Source organism: Dendrobates tinctorius, unplaced genomic scaffold, assembly GCF_039654945.1.
Source record: "Dendrobates tinctorius isolate UK_male_01 unplaced genomic scaffold, ASM3965494v1 ptg000256l, whole genome shotgun sequence".
In the NCBI taxonomy this organism is placed as follows: Eukaryota; Metazoa; Chordata; class Amphibia; order Anura; family Dendrobatidae; genus Dendrobates; species Dendrobates tinctorius.
The window spans coordinates 4967482-4985508 of record NW_027361923.1 but is presented as its reverse complement, the minus strand read 5'-3'; the positions used below and the strand labels follow the sequence as shown (position 1 = coordinate 4985508).

Genomic DNA, 18027 nt, shown 5'->3' with positions numbered 1-18027 from the left:
AAAATTGGAGGGCATACAAATTTTTCTGGGACACCATGAGATCTACAAAAAGATTTAAAAAAAGAAAAATTTCTGTGAGGCCTGTGATGTCAAATTGGATTCCTGATTGCGCCACAAAATCAAGAATTTGTGGCTCATAATTTTCAGGAGGTGAGGTCCATAGGGGGTCGCTAACGGTGGGAGCTGGTTCATTTTCTGCGTGGCGGTTCAGAAACACTTGAGGAAGAGAAGGTGGCATCCTGTCCCTCAATGTCAGTGTCGGAGGCAAGGAAGGCATATGCCTCCTCAGCTGAACACCGGGTTTGGAACGAGCGGGACATTTTTCACGTGTGTAGTGTGGACACCATACCTGTGTTTGTGTGAGTGCTTGGTGAAAACTTTTTTTTTTAAGTTAAAGGTAGAATAGAAGGAACGAAAAAAAAAATTATAAAGAAAAGAATCTAGAAAAAGATAAAAAGAAAAAGAATAGAAAAAAAAATAATTACGGTACTGATCGCCCACAACTAAATTACACCAATCGTAATCGTATACAGTAGAAAAACCTATAGTATACTTACTACTAGAACTTTGCACAAAAAAATTAGAAACTACAATTACTAGACGGACGTCAGTAAAACCAGATTACTGAGTGCCCGCAACTATCTGACGCGGATTGTGATGATATTTTAGTAAAAAGTACTGTAGTATAAGGCTACTTTAACACATCAGGTTTTTTCCGACAGGCAGGATCTGGCTATTTTTAGAAAAACCAGAACTGGTGGAACTGTTTTTTTCTCATTGACTTGTGTTAGCGCCCGATTGCGCCGCATGGCCTCCCGTTTCTTCCGGTTTTGGCCGGATCCGGCTAAAATTATATTTCCGGCATCTGGAAAAAGCACCTACAGTAATGTTTTTTGTCTGCGGCGAAAAACAGGACAGCGCCGGATGAGCCGTTTCCGGCTTTTTGCTACAATGGAAGTCGGAATGCGCCAGATCCGGAAAAATACGGATCCGGCCACCGGATCCGTTTTTTTAAGTTTGAGCATGCTCGGATCCAATTGGCCAGCCCCCAGGAAACAGATATAAACAATGCCAGTGAGTGAAACAATGCCGCTAGACGGATCCGGCGGAAAAACGGATCCGTTTCATCAGTTTTCCACAATTTACGCCGGATCCGTCGCTCTGCCACGACGCCGGATCCTGCCTGTTGGAAAAAACCAGATGTGCGAAAGTAGCCTTAGCGATTTACTACGGTATATATATTTTTGCACAGTCGATAATCTACAGTGGCATGTAAAAGTTTGGGCACCCCTGGTCATAATTACTGCTGTTGTGAAAAGTTAAGCAAGTTGAAGATGAAATGATCTGTAAAAGGCCTAAAGATGATACATTTCCTTTGTATTTTTTCCCCCAAAAAATTTTCATCTTTAGCATTTTAAAAATGGCATAAAGGAAAATGGGCCGAGATAAAAGTTTGGCCACCATTGGAGACTTGTGTACTCAGATAACTTTGACCAAGGTTTCAGACCTTAATAAAAAATATGACTGCTCTCCTGAAACAGAGGGATTTTTAATTATTGTTTGCTGCTTATTGCCTAGGCTACCAGCCACCACAGCAAACTAATAGCAGTGGCCAGTCTCTTAGGCGAGCACAATGCTTGCAAACTCTTTGCACTTACGGTAAGCTTTCAAGTTTTGTTCCGCTGCTGCTTGAACCGCTGTCTCTCCAACGTAGGAGGAGCGTGGGGACACTGTAGATGGTGAAATAGCACAGAAAGAGGACTTAAAAGTCCTCCGATAATAGAAGGATTGCTGCTGTTTGACACTGTAGATGGCCAGATCCAAAGCTGCCTCTGGTAGGAGCATCAAAGCTTGTACAGTTCGGGCCAGCGTCTCAACCGTGTCATTGGTCCAAACTGTCAATCATTCAGGAGCATACGGCCCCTTGGCAAGCAAGAAGCTGGGAGGCTGGGGAGCAGTGTGCTCCTGAAGAATGAAGCTTGGACAAACTCTTTAAACCAAATACTGGGGCTGAATTCCAACCTCGAAAAGATTTGCATTAAAAGGAATCTGTCGGTTGCTTTCATAATAAAATAAAAAAATTACTTGTCATAATAGCTGAATAATTCTTACTGAAGATTTAATTTTTAACTAAATCTCTACTACACCTCAACAAACCTGGGAAACACAGATTCGCCAGAAGACTCACTACACTCATCAGGAGAGCGATAAACTAGAAGAAGAGGGGACGGGAAGAAAAACGTTAGACACGAGCATGAAGTCAGATATTATACTGATGAATGATATGAGGTGCGGCAAAGAAGATCCAAGACAACATTCTCAGAAGGGAGGTAAGAAAATTTCTAAAACAATCAACAGGGAGGAGATTGGAACAAAGCAAAATTCTCTAAAATGCATGCTCGCAAACGCCAGAAGCCTGACAAGCAAGATGGAAGAACTAGAAGCAGAAATATCTACAGGTAACTATGACCTAGTGGGAATAACCGAGACATGGTGAGATGAAAGCTATGATGGGCAGTTAACTTACAGGGTTACAGTCTGTTTAGAAAGGATCGTAAAAATCGGAGCGGAGGAGGGGTTTGTCTTTATGTAAAGTGTTGTCTAAAGTCCACTTTAAGGGAAGATATTAGCGAAGGGAATGAGGATGTCGAGTCCATATGGGTCGAAATACATGGAGGGAAAAATAGTAACAAAATTCTCTTTGGGGTCTGTTACAACCCCCCAAATATAACAGAAATCATGGAAAGTCTACTACTAAGGCAGATAGATGAAGCTGCAACCCATAATGAGGTCCTTGTTATGGGGGACTTTAACTACCCGGATATTAACTGGGAAACTGAGACCTGCGAAACCTATAAAGGTAACAGGTTTCTGCTAATAGCCAAGAAAAATTATCTTTCACAATTGGTGCAGAATCCAACCAGAGGAGCCGCACTTTTAGACCTAATACTATCTAACAGACCTGACAGAATAAGAAATCTGCAGGTCGTCAGGCATCTAGGAAATAGCAACCACAATATTGTACAGTGTCACTTGTCTTTCGCTAAGGGGACTTGTCAGGGAGTCGCAAAATCACTGAATTTTAGGAAGACAAAGTCTGACCAGCTTAGAGATGCCCTTAATCTGGTTGACTGGGACAATGACCTCAGAAATAAGAATACAGAAAATAAATGGGAAATGTTTTAGAACATCCTTAATAGGCACTGTAAGCGGTTTATACCTTGTGGGAATAAAAGGACGAGAAATAGGAAAAACCCAATGTGGCTAAACAGAGAAGTAAGAGGGGCAAGAAAAATTCTTTATCTAAAAAAATAATTAAAGCTGCCAAAAAGGAAACAGAGAAGCACATTGCTAAGGAGAGTAATACTAATCCCAAACTGTTCTTCAACTATATCAATAGGAAAAGAATCATAAGTGAAAGTGTAGGCCCATTAAAAAATTGTGAGGAAAGAATGGTTGTAGATGATGACGAAAAAGCTAATATATTAAACAACTTCTTCTCCACCTCATTCACGGTGGAAAATGAAATGCTAGGTGAAATGCCGAGAGACAAAGAAAACCCTATATTAAGGGTCACCAATCTAACCCAAGAAGAGGTGCAAAACCGGCTAAATAAGATTAAAATAGATAAATCTCCGGGTCCGGATGGCATACACCCACGAGTACTAAGAGAACTAAGTGATGTAAGAGACAAACCATTATTTCTTATATTTAGAGACTCTATAGCGACGGGGTCTGTTCCACAGGACTGGCTCCTAGCAAATGTGGTACCAATATTCAAAAAAGGCTCTAAAAGTGAACCTGGAAATTATAGGCCAGTAAGTCTAACCTCTATTGTTGGTAAAATATTTGGTTTCTGGGGGATGTTATTCTGGATTATCTCAATGAGAATAACTGTTTAACTCCATATCATCATGGGTTTATTATTATTATTATTATTATTATTTATTGTTATAGCGCCATTTATTCCATGGCGCTTTACATGTGAGGGGGGTATACATAAAAACAAGTACAATAATCTTAAACAATACAAGTCATAACTGGTACAGGAGGAGAGAGGACCCTGCCCGCGAGGGTTTATGAGGAATCGCTCCTGTCAAACCAATCTAATCAGTTTTTATGAAGAGGTAAGCTATAGACTGGACAAAGGTGAGTCATTGGACGTGGTATATCTTGATTTTTCCAAAGCGTTTGATACTGTGCCGTACAAGAGGATGGTACACAAAATGAGAATGTTGGGTCTGTGGGAAAATGTGTGTAAATGGGTAAGTAACTGGCTTAGTGATAGAAAGCAGAGGGTGGTAATAAATGGTATATTCTCTAACTGGGTCGCTGTGACCAGTGGGGTACCGCAGGGGTCAGTGTTGGGACCTATTCTCTTTAACATATTTATTAACGATCTGGTAGAAGGTTTACACAGTAAAATATCGATATTTGCAGATGATACAAAACTATGTAAAGCAGTCAGTACAAGAGAAGATAGTATTCTGCTACAGATGGATCTGGATAAGTTGGGAACTTGGGCCGAAAGGTGGCAGATGCAGTTTAACAATGATAAATGTAAGGTTATACACATGGGAAGAAGGAATCAATATCACCATTACACACTGAACGGTAAACCACTGGGTAAATCTGACATGGAGAAGGACTTGGGGATCCTAGTTAATGATAAACTTACCTGGAGCAGCCAGTGCCAGGCAGCGGCTGCCAAGGCAAACAGGATCATGGGGTGCATTAAAAGAGGTCTGGAGACACATGATGAGAGCATTATACTGCCTCTGTACAAATCTCTGGTTAGACCGCACATGGAGTACCGTGTACAGTTTTGGGCACCGGTGCTCAGGAAGGATATAATGGAACTAGAGCGGGTACAAAGGAGGGCCTCAAAATTAATAAAGGGGATGGAGGAACTACAATACCCTGAGAGATTAGCAAAATTAGGATTATTTAGTCTAGAAAAAAGACGACTGAGGGGCGATCTAATAACCATGTATAAGTATATAAGGGGACAATACAAATATCTCTCCGAGGATCTGTTTATACCAAGGAAGGTGACAGTCACAAGGGGGCATTCTCTGCTTCTGGAGGAGAAAAGGTTTTTCCACCAACATAGAAGAGGATTCTTTACTGTTAGGGCAGTGAGAATCTGGAATTCCCTGCCTGAGGAGGTGGTGATGGTGAATTCAGTCGAAGGGTTCAAGAGAGGCCTGGATGTCTTCCTGGAGTGTAACAATATTGTATCTTACAGTTATTGTTAGGTTCTTTAGAAGGACGTAGATCTGGGGATTTATTCTGACAGAATTTTATAGGCTGAACTGGATGGACTAATGTCTTTTTTCGGCCTTACTAACTATGTTATGTTACCAAACTATCCTAATTCCTCAGTGTTCCTCCTCCTTGCTGCTGCTGAATCTTTGTCCACCTAGACTGATTGATACCTCCTCAGTGTCCCTCCTCCCTGATTATGTTACAATTCTATCTACTATTCCTGACTGAAATCTCCTCAGTGTCCCTCCTGCTGCTGAGATCTCGCTCTGCTAAGTACAAGCTGTAGCTGTCAGTCAGGCTGGTGGGGCGAATGAGGTGGGACTAAATGCAGTTGAAGTTATGCGTGCCCTCATTCTACAGTGGGACTAAAAACAAAATTATTTTCTCAGTATCAGTATTATACAGCCATTCTGGCAAGGTAAGTACACAAGTTCTTTCAAGTCTAAGAGCTCTATTTAATAATGTATACATGATTTATTTAGGAGATTTATTGTGAAATCTGGTGACATATCATTCCTCTGTTAATACAGTTTACTTCAGTTTTTTTTTACATTATGAAAATATTACCATCATTCATATCCTGCGTATATCACTAACTTAGTATAATGTTCTATATAATGAACGTGCTCATTAGTCTCCATCCTCGGTGGGACTATTTTCTTATTTTAGGGATATGCTTAATATATTTTTGGTGTATGGGAACCTACATGGGACATACAAACTCCATACTGATAATATCTTATCCCTTTCATGACCGATGACGTATATTTACGTCATCGGCCAAGTGCCTGCCTTAAACAAAAAAGAGCCGATACGTGTTTGGTATCTATGCGCTCGTAATGACCTGGAGAATCATAATGAACACGGTAAATAAAAAACAATTGTGGAACGATTTCACCGCACTTTGATTTTTTTGTCCTTTTTCCAGTACGCTATATGGTAAAATCAATAGCGTTATTCAGAAATACAACTCGTCCCGCAAAAAAACAAGCCCCCCCCATATGGCTATATTGATGGAAAAATAAAAAGTTATGGCTACGGGAAGAAAGGGAGCAAAAGAACAGAAAATCGAAGGAATTAAAAGCCATAAAGCATAAAGGCAACAGATTTAATCTCATACCTATGAAAGTTGGTCTTAGTGTATGGACACAGACAAACTAGACTGCAGACCTCACACTGGCTAACATGCGGTGACACCAAAGAGGCAGCAGTTCTTACGGGACATCTGGTGGGAGGGTGCTAGGTTTTATTGGTTATACTTGTTTTCACCAGGATGTCAATCATCATGCGGTATCACAGTTAAAGGGATAGTTGGGTATTAAGCTACAAGACTTGTGAATGCGCACTGCACGCTATAAGGATTCTGGTTGTCGGCGCAAGGAGCGGGCGGTTGCGTGTGCACAAGTATATGATTTGCACACATGCTGTCACATGCCGACTAGTCGGTGCAGCCTCGGTCAATGAAAGTGTATTGAGCGAGGCCGGAAACAGTCTAGTCGAAATGTGTCCGCTAGTATGTGTATCGCATACCCGCTCCCAGAGCCGGAGAATCTTCACACTGTGCACAATGTGAGGATTCACAAGTCTGTAGTCACATAGTTCCTGCTGCGCCCAGGTCTGCCACTGTTACACCTGGCCCCCGTCCTGGCGCTGCGTCCAGGCCTGCCGCTGCTCTCCGTTTTGGGCACTCACCTCGAGCCTCTCATGCTGCTGCTCAGCATTCTGTCCTCCCTCCTGCCTCCTCCTCCTGGCATCCTGTGAGGAGATCTGTAGCTAAGGCTATTAGGGCACGCCCGCCCGCTCTCTTGCCTTCTTAAAGGAGTGGTGTGCATTATTCAAAAAATGCAATCAACCAATGGCAGCGCACTGGCTGCTATTTCTGGCCTCTCCTCCATAGGGAGAGCGCCGGAGCAATGAGTATCTATCATTGCTACATCCGGTTCTCATGCTAACCTGTCTGCGCTGCATCTGCAGTCTCTGTGCATTGTCTAATGCTCTCTGTTTCCACAGCATATCAGTATCCTGTGTTACCTGGTTATATCAGTATCCATCTGGGCCTAAGCCATCCCGTTCCGCCTACAGCCATCTGAGTCCAAGGACTGTGTGAAGGTCACTGGGACCGACTCCTTACCAACTAACCAGATCCAGGACCCAGCGCATTACAGACTCTGCTGTAACTTTTGTTATTCCTATTGGTCCCGATGGGACAGCTGCCACGTGTTCGGGGTCTAACTGGAGGTAGCACCTGTGTCCTCTGGGTATTCCATTCTGGCTCTGCCTGAGGGGCTTTACTACGGGTGCCCGGGGCTCACTAGTCACTCCCCCTTCGGAGCCCCCCGGACCGTGTTCCTGAGGTTCCACTTAAAAAATAAAAAAGAATGTGAACTTCATCATCTCTGCCTCCGCTTCCATTCGTTACAGATTGCTCCGGCAATGGAATCCGCTGGACCCTAGAGGCCTCCGGTGTTGGAGTTGTGCCAAGAGGTGACCCATTTAAGAGATCAACAGGATAAGATCACGACATATCTACGTAACCTGTCCACCCGCATGGATTCTCTGCAGAACCCGGCTGCTCCTGATTCACCTAGCAACACCCAGGTACCTGCTGTCATGACAAGCAAGGGCCCCCGCCTGGCAGCTCATACCCGCTTCCATGGTGATCCCACTCAGTGTCGGGGTTTTCTCAATCAGTGTACCCTACACTTCGACATATTGGGGCATATGTTTGCGTCTGACCGTGCCAAAGTGGGCTTCATTATGTCACATCTAGCAGGAGAGGCTCTCGCCTGGCTGAATCCGTTATGGGAGAGAGGAGACCCGCTGGTTAATGATCTTCAATCTTTCTTGAATCTTTTCGCAGGACCTTTGATGAACCTGGCCAGGTCACGTCGACCGCTTCTGCCCTGCTTCGCTTACGCCAAGGAACCCTCACGGTGGCTCAGTATGCTGTTCAGTTCCGCACCCTCTCCTCTGAGTTATCCTGGAACAATGAGGCCTTGCTGGCTACCTTCTGGGAGGGCCTATCTGGAAAATTTAAGGATGAGCTGGCGGGACGGGACAGGCCTACCATCTTGGATGACCTGATTTCCTTGACGACCCGGACTGACCTGCGTTTTCAGGAGCATTCCATGGAGATTAAGCGTGACAGGAGGTCCTACCACCTGGACGCTAATTCTTCCAAGACGACTACCTCATCCTCTTCTCCCAAAGCTATGGAGGTAGATCGAGTAAGTCTGGCCAGCCGCTGCCAGGAGGCGCATCGCAAAACGGAAGCTGTCTGTACTGTGGTAGTTCCGAACACCTGATCCGCTCCTGTCCAAAGAAGTCGGAAAACTCCTGTGCCTAGGCTCGGTAGGAGAGGCCACCCTAGGTAGAGAACGTTCCTCTCCTTCGTTGCAGATCTCAGTCTCCGTGACCTGTGGAGCAATAAAATTTTCTGGACTCTGTCTGTTGGACTCCGGAGCCGCTGGAAGCTTTATCCAGCAGACGCTTGTGGATCGCTACCACTTACCAGTTTAGGCTCTTCCCAACCTGTTGGGGGTAACTGCTGTCGATAGCCAGCCTCTGACTGAACCTGTCCAGTTCCAGACTGAGCCAGTGGAACTCCGGATAGGTCTTATGCATTCTGAAAGAATCCGTTTTTATGTGTACCCTGGTTTGTCTCACCCCTTGCTTCTAGGTTAGCCTTGGTTTCAGAAACATGAACCAGTCCTTAATTGGAGAACAGGTGAAATTCTACATTGGGGAGATTCCTGCTCGGACCGTTGTTTAACCCGGATTGAACCAGCTTCACCCCCGGTCCAACCTGCTACCCTGCCTGGATTACCATCCGCTTACTGGTCCTTCTCGGATGTCTTCGGGAAAAAGGAGGCTGAAAAACTTCCTCCCCACAGGTCGTATGACTGTCCAATAGACCTTCTTCCTGGAACATCTCCTCCCCGTGGGAGAGTTTACCCTCTTTCCCAGGCAGAGACTCAGGCTATGTCGGACTACATCCAGGAGAACTTGGCCAGAGGGTTTATCCGAAAATCATCGTCACCGGCAGGAGCAGGCTTCTTCTTCGTGAAGAAAAAGGACGGATCCCTGCGGCCCTGTATCGACTACCGAGGACTGAACCAGATCACGGTAAAAACCAGGTACCCTTTGCCTCTAATTTCAGAACTGTTTGACCGTCTCCGAGGGGCCCGGATCTTCACCAAGCTGGATCTCAGAGGGGCTTACAATTTCATCCGAATCAGAGATGGAGGCGAATGGAAAACAGCCTTGAACACCCGAGATGGCCACTATGAGTACCTGGTGATGCCGTTTGGTCTAAGCAATGCTCCCGCTGTTTTCCAAGAGTTCGTCAATGACATTTTCAGGGATCTGCTTTACATCTGTGTTGTTCTCTACCTAGACGACAATCTGATTTTTTCTACTGACTTGGTCTCGCATCGCAGACAAGTGCGCCTGGTCTTACAGAGGCTCAGGAAGAACAGACTGTACGCCAAGTTTGAAAAGTGCCTCTTTGAACAATCCTCTTTGCCTTTCCTCGGTTACATTGTTTCCTCCACAGGATTAAAAATGGATCCTGAGAAGTTATCGGCTGTACTCAAGTGGCCTCGTCCGTCTGGGTTGAAGGCCATATAGTGATTCCTGTGCTTCGCCAGCTACTACAGGCAATTCATTCCTAACTTCTCCACCCGAGTGGCGCCCATCTCAGCTCTAACCTGGAAAGGTACAAATCTGAAGGATTGGCCTCCTGAGGCTGAGGAGGCCTTTGTTTCTCTCAAAAAGGCCTTTGCTATCGCACCTGTTCTTCATCGTCCTAACTCCAATGAACAATTTTTTCTTGAGGTTGATGCCTCTTCAGTAGGTGCGGGAGCTGTACTAACCCATAAATCGTCCTCCGGTCGAATGCATCCCTGTGGTTTTTTTTCCAAGGTTTTTCTTCCGCAGAGAGGAATTGTTCTGTTGGAGATCGGGAATTGTTGGCTATCAAATTGGCTCTGCAGGAGTGGAGGCATCTTCTAGAAGGAGCTCTTCATCAGGTAGTCGAATACACCGATCACAAAAACCTTGCTTACCTCCAAACTGCACAAAGGCTGAATCCTCGTCAAGCCGGCTGGGCTTTGTTTTTTGCTCGTTTTAACTTTGTTCTTCATTTTCGCCCAGCTGACAAAAATGTCAAAGCAGACGCACTTTCCAGAGCCTTTCTACCTCCTGATCAAGAAGATGAACCGCAGCACATCATTGAACCCTCAAGGTTAGTCGCGGTCGCTTCTACTGATCTTGCCCGGCTGCCTCCCGGGAAGACTTTCGTGTCAGCTTCTGAGCATACTCGTGTCCTTCGGTGGGGTTACTCGTCCAAGTTGGCTGGTCACGCCGGCCAGAGAGACTCTGCAACTCATCTCCCGGTACTACTGGTGGCCTGCCATGGCTAAGGACATTCTGCAGTATGTCACAGTCTGTCATTCCTGTGCTTGTAACAAGACGGCCAAGCATCTACCCACAGATAGGCTTCAGCCTCTCCCAATTCCGTCTACCCCCTGGCAACATATCGTGATGGACTTCATCACAGATCTCCCGATCTCATCTGGCTGTTCTGTGGTGTGGGTAGTGGTGGATCGCTTCTCTAAAATGGCTCACTTCGTTCCACTACCCGGTCTTCCAACTGCTCATGAGTTGGCGGACCTGTTCATCCGGCACATCTTCCGTCTCCATGGTTTCCCTCTCCACATCGTGTCTGACAGAGGCGTCCAGTTCACCTCAAGATTCTGGAGAGCAGTTTGTAAACTGGTAAGAATTGAACTGGATTTTTCCTCAGCGTACCATTCCCAGTCCAATGGACAAGTGGAGAGGACAAATCAAATCCTGGCTGGATTCCTGCGTCACTTTGTCAACGCCCATGATGACGACTGGGTAGACTTACTGTCCTGGGCCGAATTTTCTTACAACAATCAAGTAAGTGAATCTTCTGGAAAGTCTCCCATTCAGATTGTCTTCGGATTGCAACCCAGAATACCTCTTCCCATCTCCGGATCGTCTGGCGTTCCAGCTGCCGATACTTTCTCCGAAGATTTTTCTAAGGTCTGGAGGGATACCAAAACTGCTCTGGAGAAAGCCTCCCAGCGTATGAAAAGGCATGTGGACAAGAGACATTTGGAAGCGCCTATCTTTCGTCCCGGAGACAAGGTATGGCTCTCTTCTAAGTGCATCTGGTTAAAGATGCCATCCTACAAATTGGGTCCCCGGTTCATCGGACCATTTGAGATCTTGAGACAGATCAATCCAGTCTCGTACAAGCTGAAGTTTCCCACTTCCCTACGTGTGCCTAACTCCTTTCATGTTTCTCTCCTCAAACCAGTAGTTTTGAGTCCCTTCTTTAAGGATCCGGGTACCACTCCTGACCCTGTCTCGGAGGATGATGTTTTTGAGGTAAAACATATCCTGGCCGTAAAAAAAGTAAGGGGTAAGACCTAGACCTACTATCTGGTGGACTGGAAGGGTTTTGGTCCTGAGGAGAGATCTTGGGAGCCTAGGGACAACATCCAGGCTCCTCTTCTCCTTAAACGGTTCTACGCAGGCTTGAAGAAGAGGGGGTGTAAAGAGGGGGATACTGTTACACCCGGTCCCCGTCCTGGTGCTGCGCCCAGGTCTGCCGCTGTTACGCCTGGACCCCGTCCTGGCGCTGTGTCCAGGCCTGCCGCTGCTCTCCGTTCTAGGCACTCACCTCGAGCCTCTCATGCTGCTCCTCAGCATTCTATCCTGCCTCCTCCTCCTGGCGTCCTGTGAGGAGATCTGTAGCTAAGGCCATTAGGGCCCGCCTGCCCGCTCTCTTGCCTTCTTAAAGGGGCGGCGTGCATTATTCAAAAAATGCAATCAACCAATGGCAGCGCACTGGCTGCTATTTCTGGCCTCTCCTCCATAGGGAGAGCACCGGAGCAATGAGTATCTATCATTGCTACATCCGGTTCTCATGCTAACCTGTCTGAACTGCATCTGCAGTCTCTGTGCATTGTCTAATGCTCTCTGTTTCCACAGCATATCAGTATCCTGTGTTACCTGGTTATATCAGCAACCATCTGGGCCTAAACCATCCCGTTCCGCCTACAGCCATCCGAGTCCAAGGACTGTGTGAAGGTCACTGGAACCGACTCCTTACCAACTAACCAGATCCAGGACCCAGCGCATTACGGACTCTGCTGTAACTTTTGTTATCCCTTTTGGTCCCGCTGAGACAGCTGCCACGTGTTTGGGGTCTAACTGGAGGTAGCACCTGTGTCCTCCGGGTATTCCATTCTGGCCTTGCCTGAGGGGCTTTACTACGGGTGCCCGGGGCTCACTAGTCACGCCCCCTTCGGAGCCCCCCGGACCGTGGTCCTGAGGTTCCACTTAAAAAATAAAAACGAATGTGAACTTCATCATCTCTGCCTCCGCTTCCATTCGTTACAGTTCCTTGTAGTTTTACCTACTCTCATCCTCCAGTATTAAGGCTGGGTATAGACTAGACCTTTCAGGTTGAAGCAGTGCAGAACATATTATAGTTATCCATAGAGTTGGATGATTTTTGGCAAAGGGAAACGATGAAACGATGGTCTGGTAGAGTCTTTATCTTTATCACCAGATTTCACAATTCTTATATAGATCATTTTGACCTTATGAGGCAGGTGTATTTATATTGAAAAGCCATGGCAGAAAGTCTGTATAATCCTAATATTAAAATAGGCAACGAAAGAATGAGAGACAGAGAGATCAGTGTCCCGGCACCACCCAGCGGGTCTGACATCTGCTGCTTGTACTGAGCAGTGTGAGGTCTCAGCAGCAGCAGAGTTTAAACTTTTAAAAAAATCCACGTCAGAATGCTTGATCCCATTTGGTAAAGTAAGTGCACCAGCCTCATTGGGTCTAAAGATCTATGTAATAATATATGAAGTCTGTAATGTCAAATCAAATGACAGATCCACCTTAAACGGGTTTTCTCAAGTTCTTTAATGGTTGAAAAGTGTTTGGAGAGACCAATAACTTTTATTTTTTTTTGTTATTAAATATCACCTCCATGCTCTAAATTGCAGAGATTTTTAATGTTTTTTTAGTCTCCTCCTAGCGTGATAACTTTAAGATTGCTTTGTAACCACAGGCTAGAACCAAATCAGTGCAGAGCTGCTCACCTTAGGGGCTTGTGCAGCGAGAAGCCTCAGCAATGGGGTCAGTGTATGGTATAGATCCGGATACATGAGGAACCAGCTGCAGCCTTATGATGTCTGGGCATCCACGGAAATATTTAACCCCTTAGAGACAGATGACGTACATTTACATCATATGTGGTGTTCCTGACTCAACGCCGGAGCCCGCATCTTTCACAGCAGATGATGGCTAATTCAATCAGTAATCATGTGCCTTTAACAGCTGTGGGTGGAGCAGATGTGATCCCGAGGCGCTAATGGGTTGCCATGACAGCCAGGGGTCTGCAGTTGACCCCCCTTGCTTGTCATTACAATTCTTCTGTAAAAGCCAACCTGTAGCTTGTGTTCATAGGAGACCGTGATTGTGAGATAATTGCAGCTTCAAGTCCCCTAAGGGGACTACTAAATACAGTAAAGATGTAAAAAAGTTTTTTAAAAAAATATGCAAAAGAAAAATTAAAAAAACGTATAAGATCAAATCACCCCCCTTTTGCCCTATTAAACATAAAAATAATTTAAAAAAAATCCACATATTTGGTATTGATGCATTTGTAAAAGTCAGATCTGTCAAAATATCAAATAAATACATAAAGAATGTAAAATTAGCAGGATAGAAAGGTCTTTGCCAGTAATTGAGAACTGATGGCGATCAGAGATGTGCATCACTGGTCAGCGCTCAGGGCCACCGAATGTACACGGGGATAGTGCAAGTTAAAAAAAAAGCAAAAAAAAAAACAAATAGGAAAAGGAGCCCTGCTGCAAAAATTGAGCACAAATTTTGATTAGCGTTTTGAATTTTTTACAATATATTCAAAGTCACTAGAGTGACATGCTAGCAAAACACTTGGCAGGCTGCAATCCACATCCAAACCAACGGGTGACCACACATGGACACATATAGCGTAAATATCTTCTGACAGAGTATACCAAAATTGTTTTTTTTTGAGGGATAGTAATCTCACTCCACATATGTTGAGCCAAGAGGAAAGATAAGAAAAGATGCGTTTGCAAGCCCTTTAATATTTTGTTATACTATTTTGCCCTTTCTGTATATAATGCTTTCACTTTTATTATTATTATTATACTCTGTATATATTATTTACGTTGAGTTTTTACATTTCTTTTTCAGTTTTTCAGAATTCTCTAGGAAAAGCGTTTCCTTAAGCTTTAAAACTGGCCAAATTCAGCAGAAAGAAGCAGTTACCGCAGATCTTTCCATCTCGGACTCATCTTGGTGTTTCTTCTGATGTGAAAAAAATGACCTTACAGCCGTCCATGATGAAACAGTTAAAAAGAAAAAGGAAAAGTAATTTCAGCGTCCAAGAAACGCAAACGTTACTAACGGAAATAAAAAAGAGAAGAGATGTCATTTTTTCGAAGCAGCTCAACACCACAATTAACGAAATGAAGCGCAAAGCCTGGGAAGAAATAGCGGAATGTGTGAATGCGCTCGGAGAAGGGGAACAGAGGACGGGGACTGAGGTTAAACGAAGATATCTTGATTGGAGGTCCCTTATAAAAAGGAAAAGTCTGAATTCAGATCTTAAACTGGGAAATTCTGGAATGCACCTACCACTGTCAGATCTGGACTCCATAATTGACGACTCGGATGACAAACCAAGTGGGTTAACGAATGACTCTAGCTTGGAGTGGAAAAATGGGACAGATGTCCGAGAAGCAAATGAGTCTATGGCTGATATCAAAGTTGAAGAAGAAGAAGAACCTCAGAACTTTGAAGTAAGAGTTTTTTTGAACTTATGTCATAAGATTGAAGAGTAAGCAGTCATAATAATATAAGACTAATTCTTCTTGATTTGTCTTGATTTGTAACTTGGAAACATAAGAGGTTATTCCCAGTATTAAAAGTTCTCACCTATCCACAGGCTAATGGGACCTCACCACCTCCTCAAAAACGGGGTCTAAAATTTGTCATCGGAATGAAGTTGTGATTGTGCATGGGACCGACCGAAAAAGCTGAGCACTGTACTTGGCACCATGATAATAGAGATATTATCAAAGTATTTAGTATTTAAACTGTTATTTTCTTTTTAAGTCAAGTGGGCGTTACCAGAGAGATTTCACTGAGGGCGTGTACTTCCGTCTGTCTGATGCTAACCAATCATAAGCAGGCAGCAACACAATGGGAAAACAAGAATCTGCTCCCACAATGGCGTAGAACAGGATCAGTGCGAGACATGTATTGACATTCGTACTGCTCTCCTCTTTGCAGAGTGATGACGTGCTGGAGCACAGCAGACCTGAGTGTGATTAACTGACAGTGTTCAGCCTTTATCTCCTGTAGTAAATGTGGGGGAGGGGCAGTAGTACAATAAAATTGGCAGCACTAATCTTACTTTGGAAATGCTAATGTGTATTTGGTTCCACCAATCGATTTCATTTGAATTTTTAGGAGAGCTATTAGAAGTGTTTGTAATGAGACTCAACTTTTACTTTACTGCCTCTCCCCCACACTAACTGCTGGAGAAGAAAACTAAAAGCTGTCAATTAATTACACTCAGGTCTACTGTTCTCCAGCACATCATCCCTCTGCAGTGAGCAGAGCAGACTGTTAGTCAATGCTATTGTGGCGGCATGTACTTCTTTCCCCAGTGTGTTGTTGACTGCTTATGATTCGTAAGCCTCAAAAAGAGGAAAAAGTACACGCCCCCAGTGAAATCTCTCTGGTAATGCCCACTTGGACATAAAAAGAAAAAATAACTGTTTAAGTGTCAACTACTTTGATTGCTAATATCTCCAAAACGACAGGCGAAATGAAAAAAAAAGTTTTATTTTGCTTTGCCGCACCTATTATATAGTGCGTCTAGTTCAACATAAACAAATTGGTCAAATCTCCTCTTTAAAGCATTTTCCCATTTTATAAGATAGGATGTACCTTGCCTTTATGAATATGGATGCCAAACTTTTGAAACCGCAATGGCCCTGAGAAACAAGGACATGCAGCACTAGAATAGCTTTATGTCCCTTTCAAAAGTTTCATCTGAACAGTGGTGTTCCTGGACACCTGACTGTGTGAGAACCTATTGGCGATCATTCACCTGCTGAGTTCCCTACACAGTTCTCTACCCTCATCCGAGATAAAACACCGCCAGTGGTGTCTGGCATGGGCATACTCATTGCTACTCATTGAGAAGAGATATTCTGATGACCTGATCGTAGATGTGTATCGGGGGGGGGGGTCTGGAGTTCGGATAATAACACCAGATAGTACTCCCCTTCCCCCACTCCAGTGCTGGCTCCCCATTACTGCTCCACTATCCATGTTTTAGCTGCAGCATTGACGTCACATCGCCAGTACGCATCACCGCTGCAGCCAATCACTGAGCTCAGTGGCTCTGCCATTGTAGATGGCACGAGATGTTGAGTTCAGAGACTGGCAGTGTAGGGTCGGTGGGCCAGGCTGGGGGGTGGTCCCTCTGGATACTGCGCAGTGACGTACAGACACAAGATGGAGGCACGTTTCGGTTGCAACAGGTCCAAGTTTATTCTTTCTTTCACCGTCCGCCTGACGGTCCCACAACCCACCGCAATTCTCTTCACAGCTCTCGGGTTACAGAACACATTGAGACAGCGTACTTTCAACAGGGACGCATATATACGTACCGTCCCTTTTCACTCTGTGACGTTCTGACAGCTCCGTCACTGTGGCTGCCGTAGGCCTGTACACCAACAGTAATTTTACTGGTCATACGTCGTTCCAAATACGGTGTCCTACACCCGGAGCCTCGTCTATACTGCGGTACTTCGTGTCAGGACCACCCCCCTTGACTTCCTTTCTCCTCAGTCCCCTAGTTAGGTTTTCCTCCTAGTGCACCAACTGTCACAGTCCTCTTGTCACTTGAGCTCCCCCTGGGAACTGGAATCTTCTGGAACCCTACTGTGAAATTTTTAGCTTTCCCGGTTCCCTGTAACTCCGCCCCCAATGACCAACGGTTTCTTAGCCCTAAGCTGATGTCAAGTCCTATGCTCACACTCCTCCCTGCCCTCTAATGTCAATTCCAGCTACTGCACGTCACCTACACTTTCCTAGCTGTTTTCCCTTCTGTCATAACTGACATCCTGCCTGACAAGTGCAAACCCCTTTGAAACCTGACCTGTCAGTTCGTCCGTCAGGTCACCTTCCCTACACTCCTCCTTCTTTTGTCTATTGTCGTCCCCGACAATCATAGCCCCCTACCTTCGTCATTCTGAAGCTTTTTCTACCATCTGTTGTCGGACCAGTTGTTGGGCCAAACCCACTACCCGCGGGGGCCGAAACAAACCGGGAGCACCATGCTCCGAGCGGCCTACTGCCACTCGCCAGCGCGCACGCCACATGATAGCATCTTTCAAAATTGGGCTAGGTACACCTGGATTCTCTCCCTCCAGCGTGTACCTTCCCCTACTCTCCCCTTCTGCCACTTTTCACAATCCAGTATGCCATGATCGAGACCTTACACCTACCAGATCATTGTCAGTGCCCGCCCTCTTCTTTCTGGGGTGTCTGTGGTGTCAGGGACCTGACCTGGGACTACTGTCTGTTTCACTTCTTCCATCTCTTTGCCTTTCTCTTAGTTGCCAGTCATGGTCGGCGCCT

At 45.1% G+C, this 18027-nt stretch overlaps 1 protein-coding gene across 3 annotated transcripts in view; it reads left to right on the top strand.

Annotated features, from left to right (window-relative positions):
• Positions 1-18027, top strand: part of MSANTD4 (Myb/SANT DNA binding domain containing 4 with coiled-coils) — a 44308-nt gene that overhangs the window by 5669 nt on the left and 20612 nt on the right. For all 3 annotated transcript variants that reach the window (XM_073558376.1, XM_073558377.1, XM_073558375.1), the window contains exon 2: positions 14563-15170. In XM_073558376.1, coding sequence (XP_073414477.1) covers positions 14691-15170 — 480 coding nt within the window. In that variant the 5' untranslated portion in view covers positions 14563-14690. The remainder of the gene's footprint in view (positions 1-14562; positions 15171-18027) is intronic.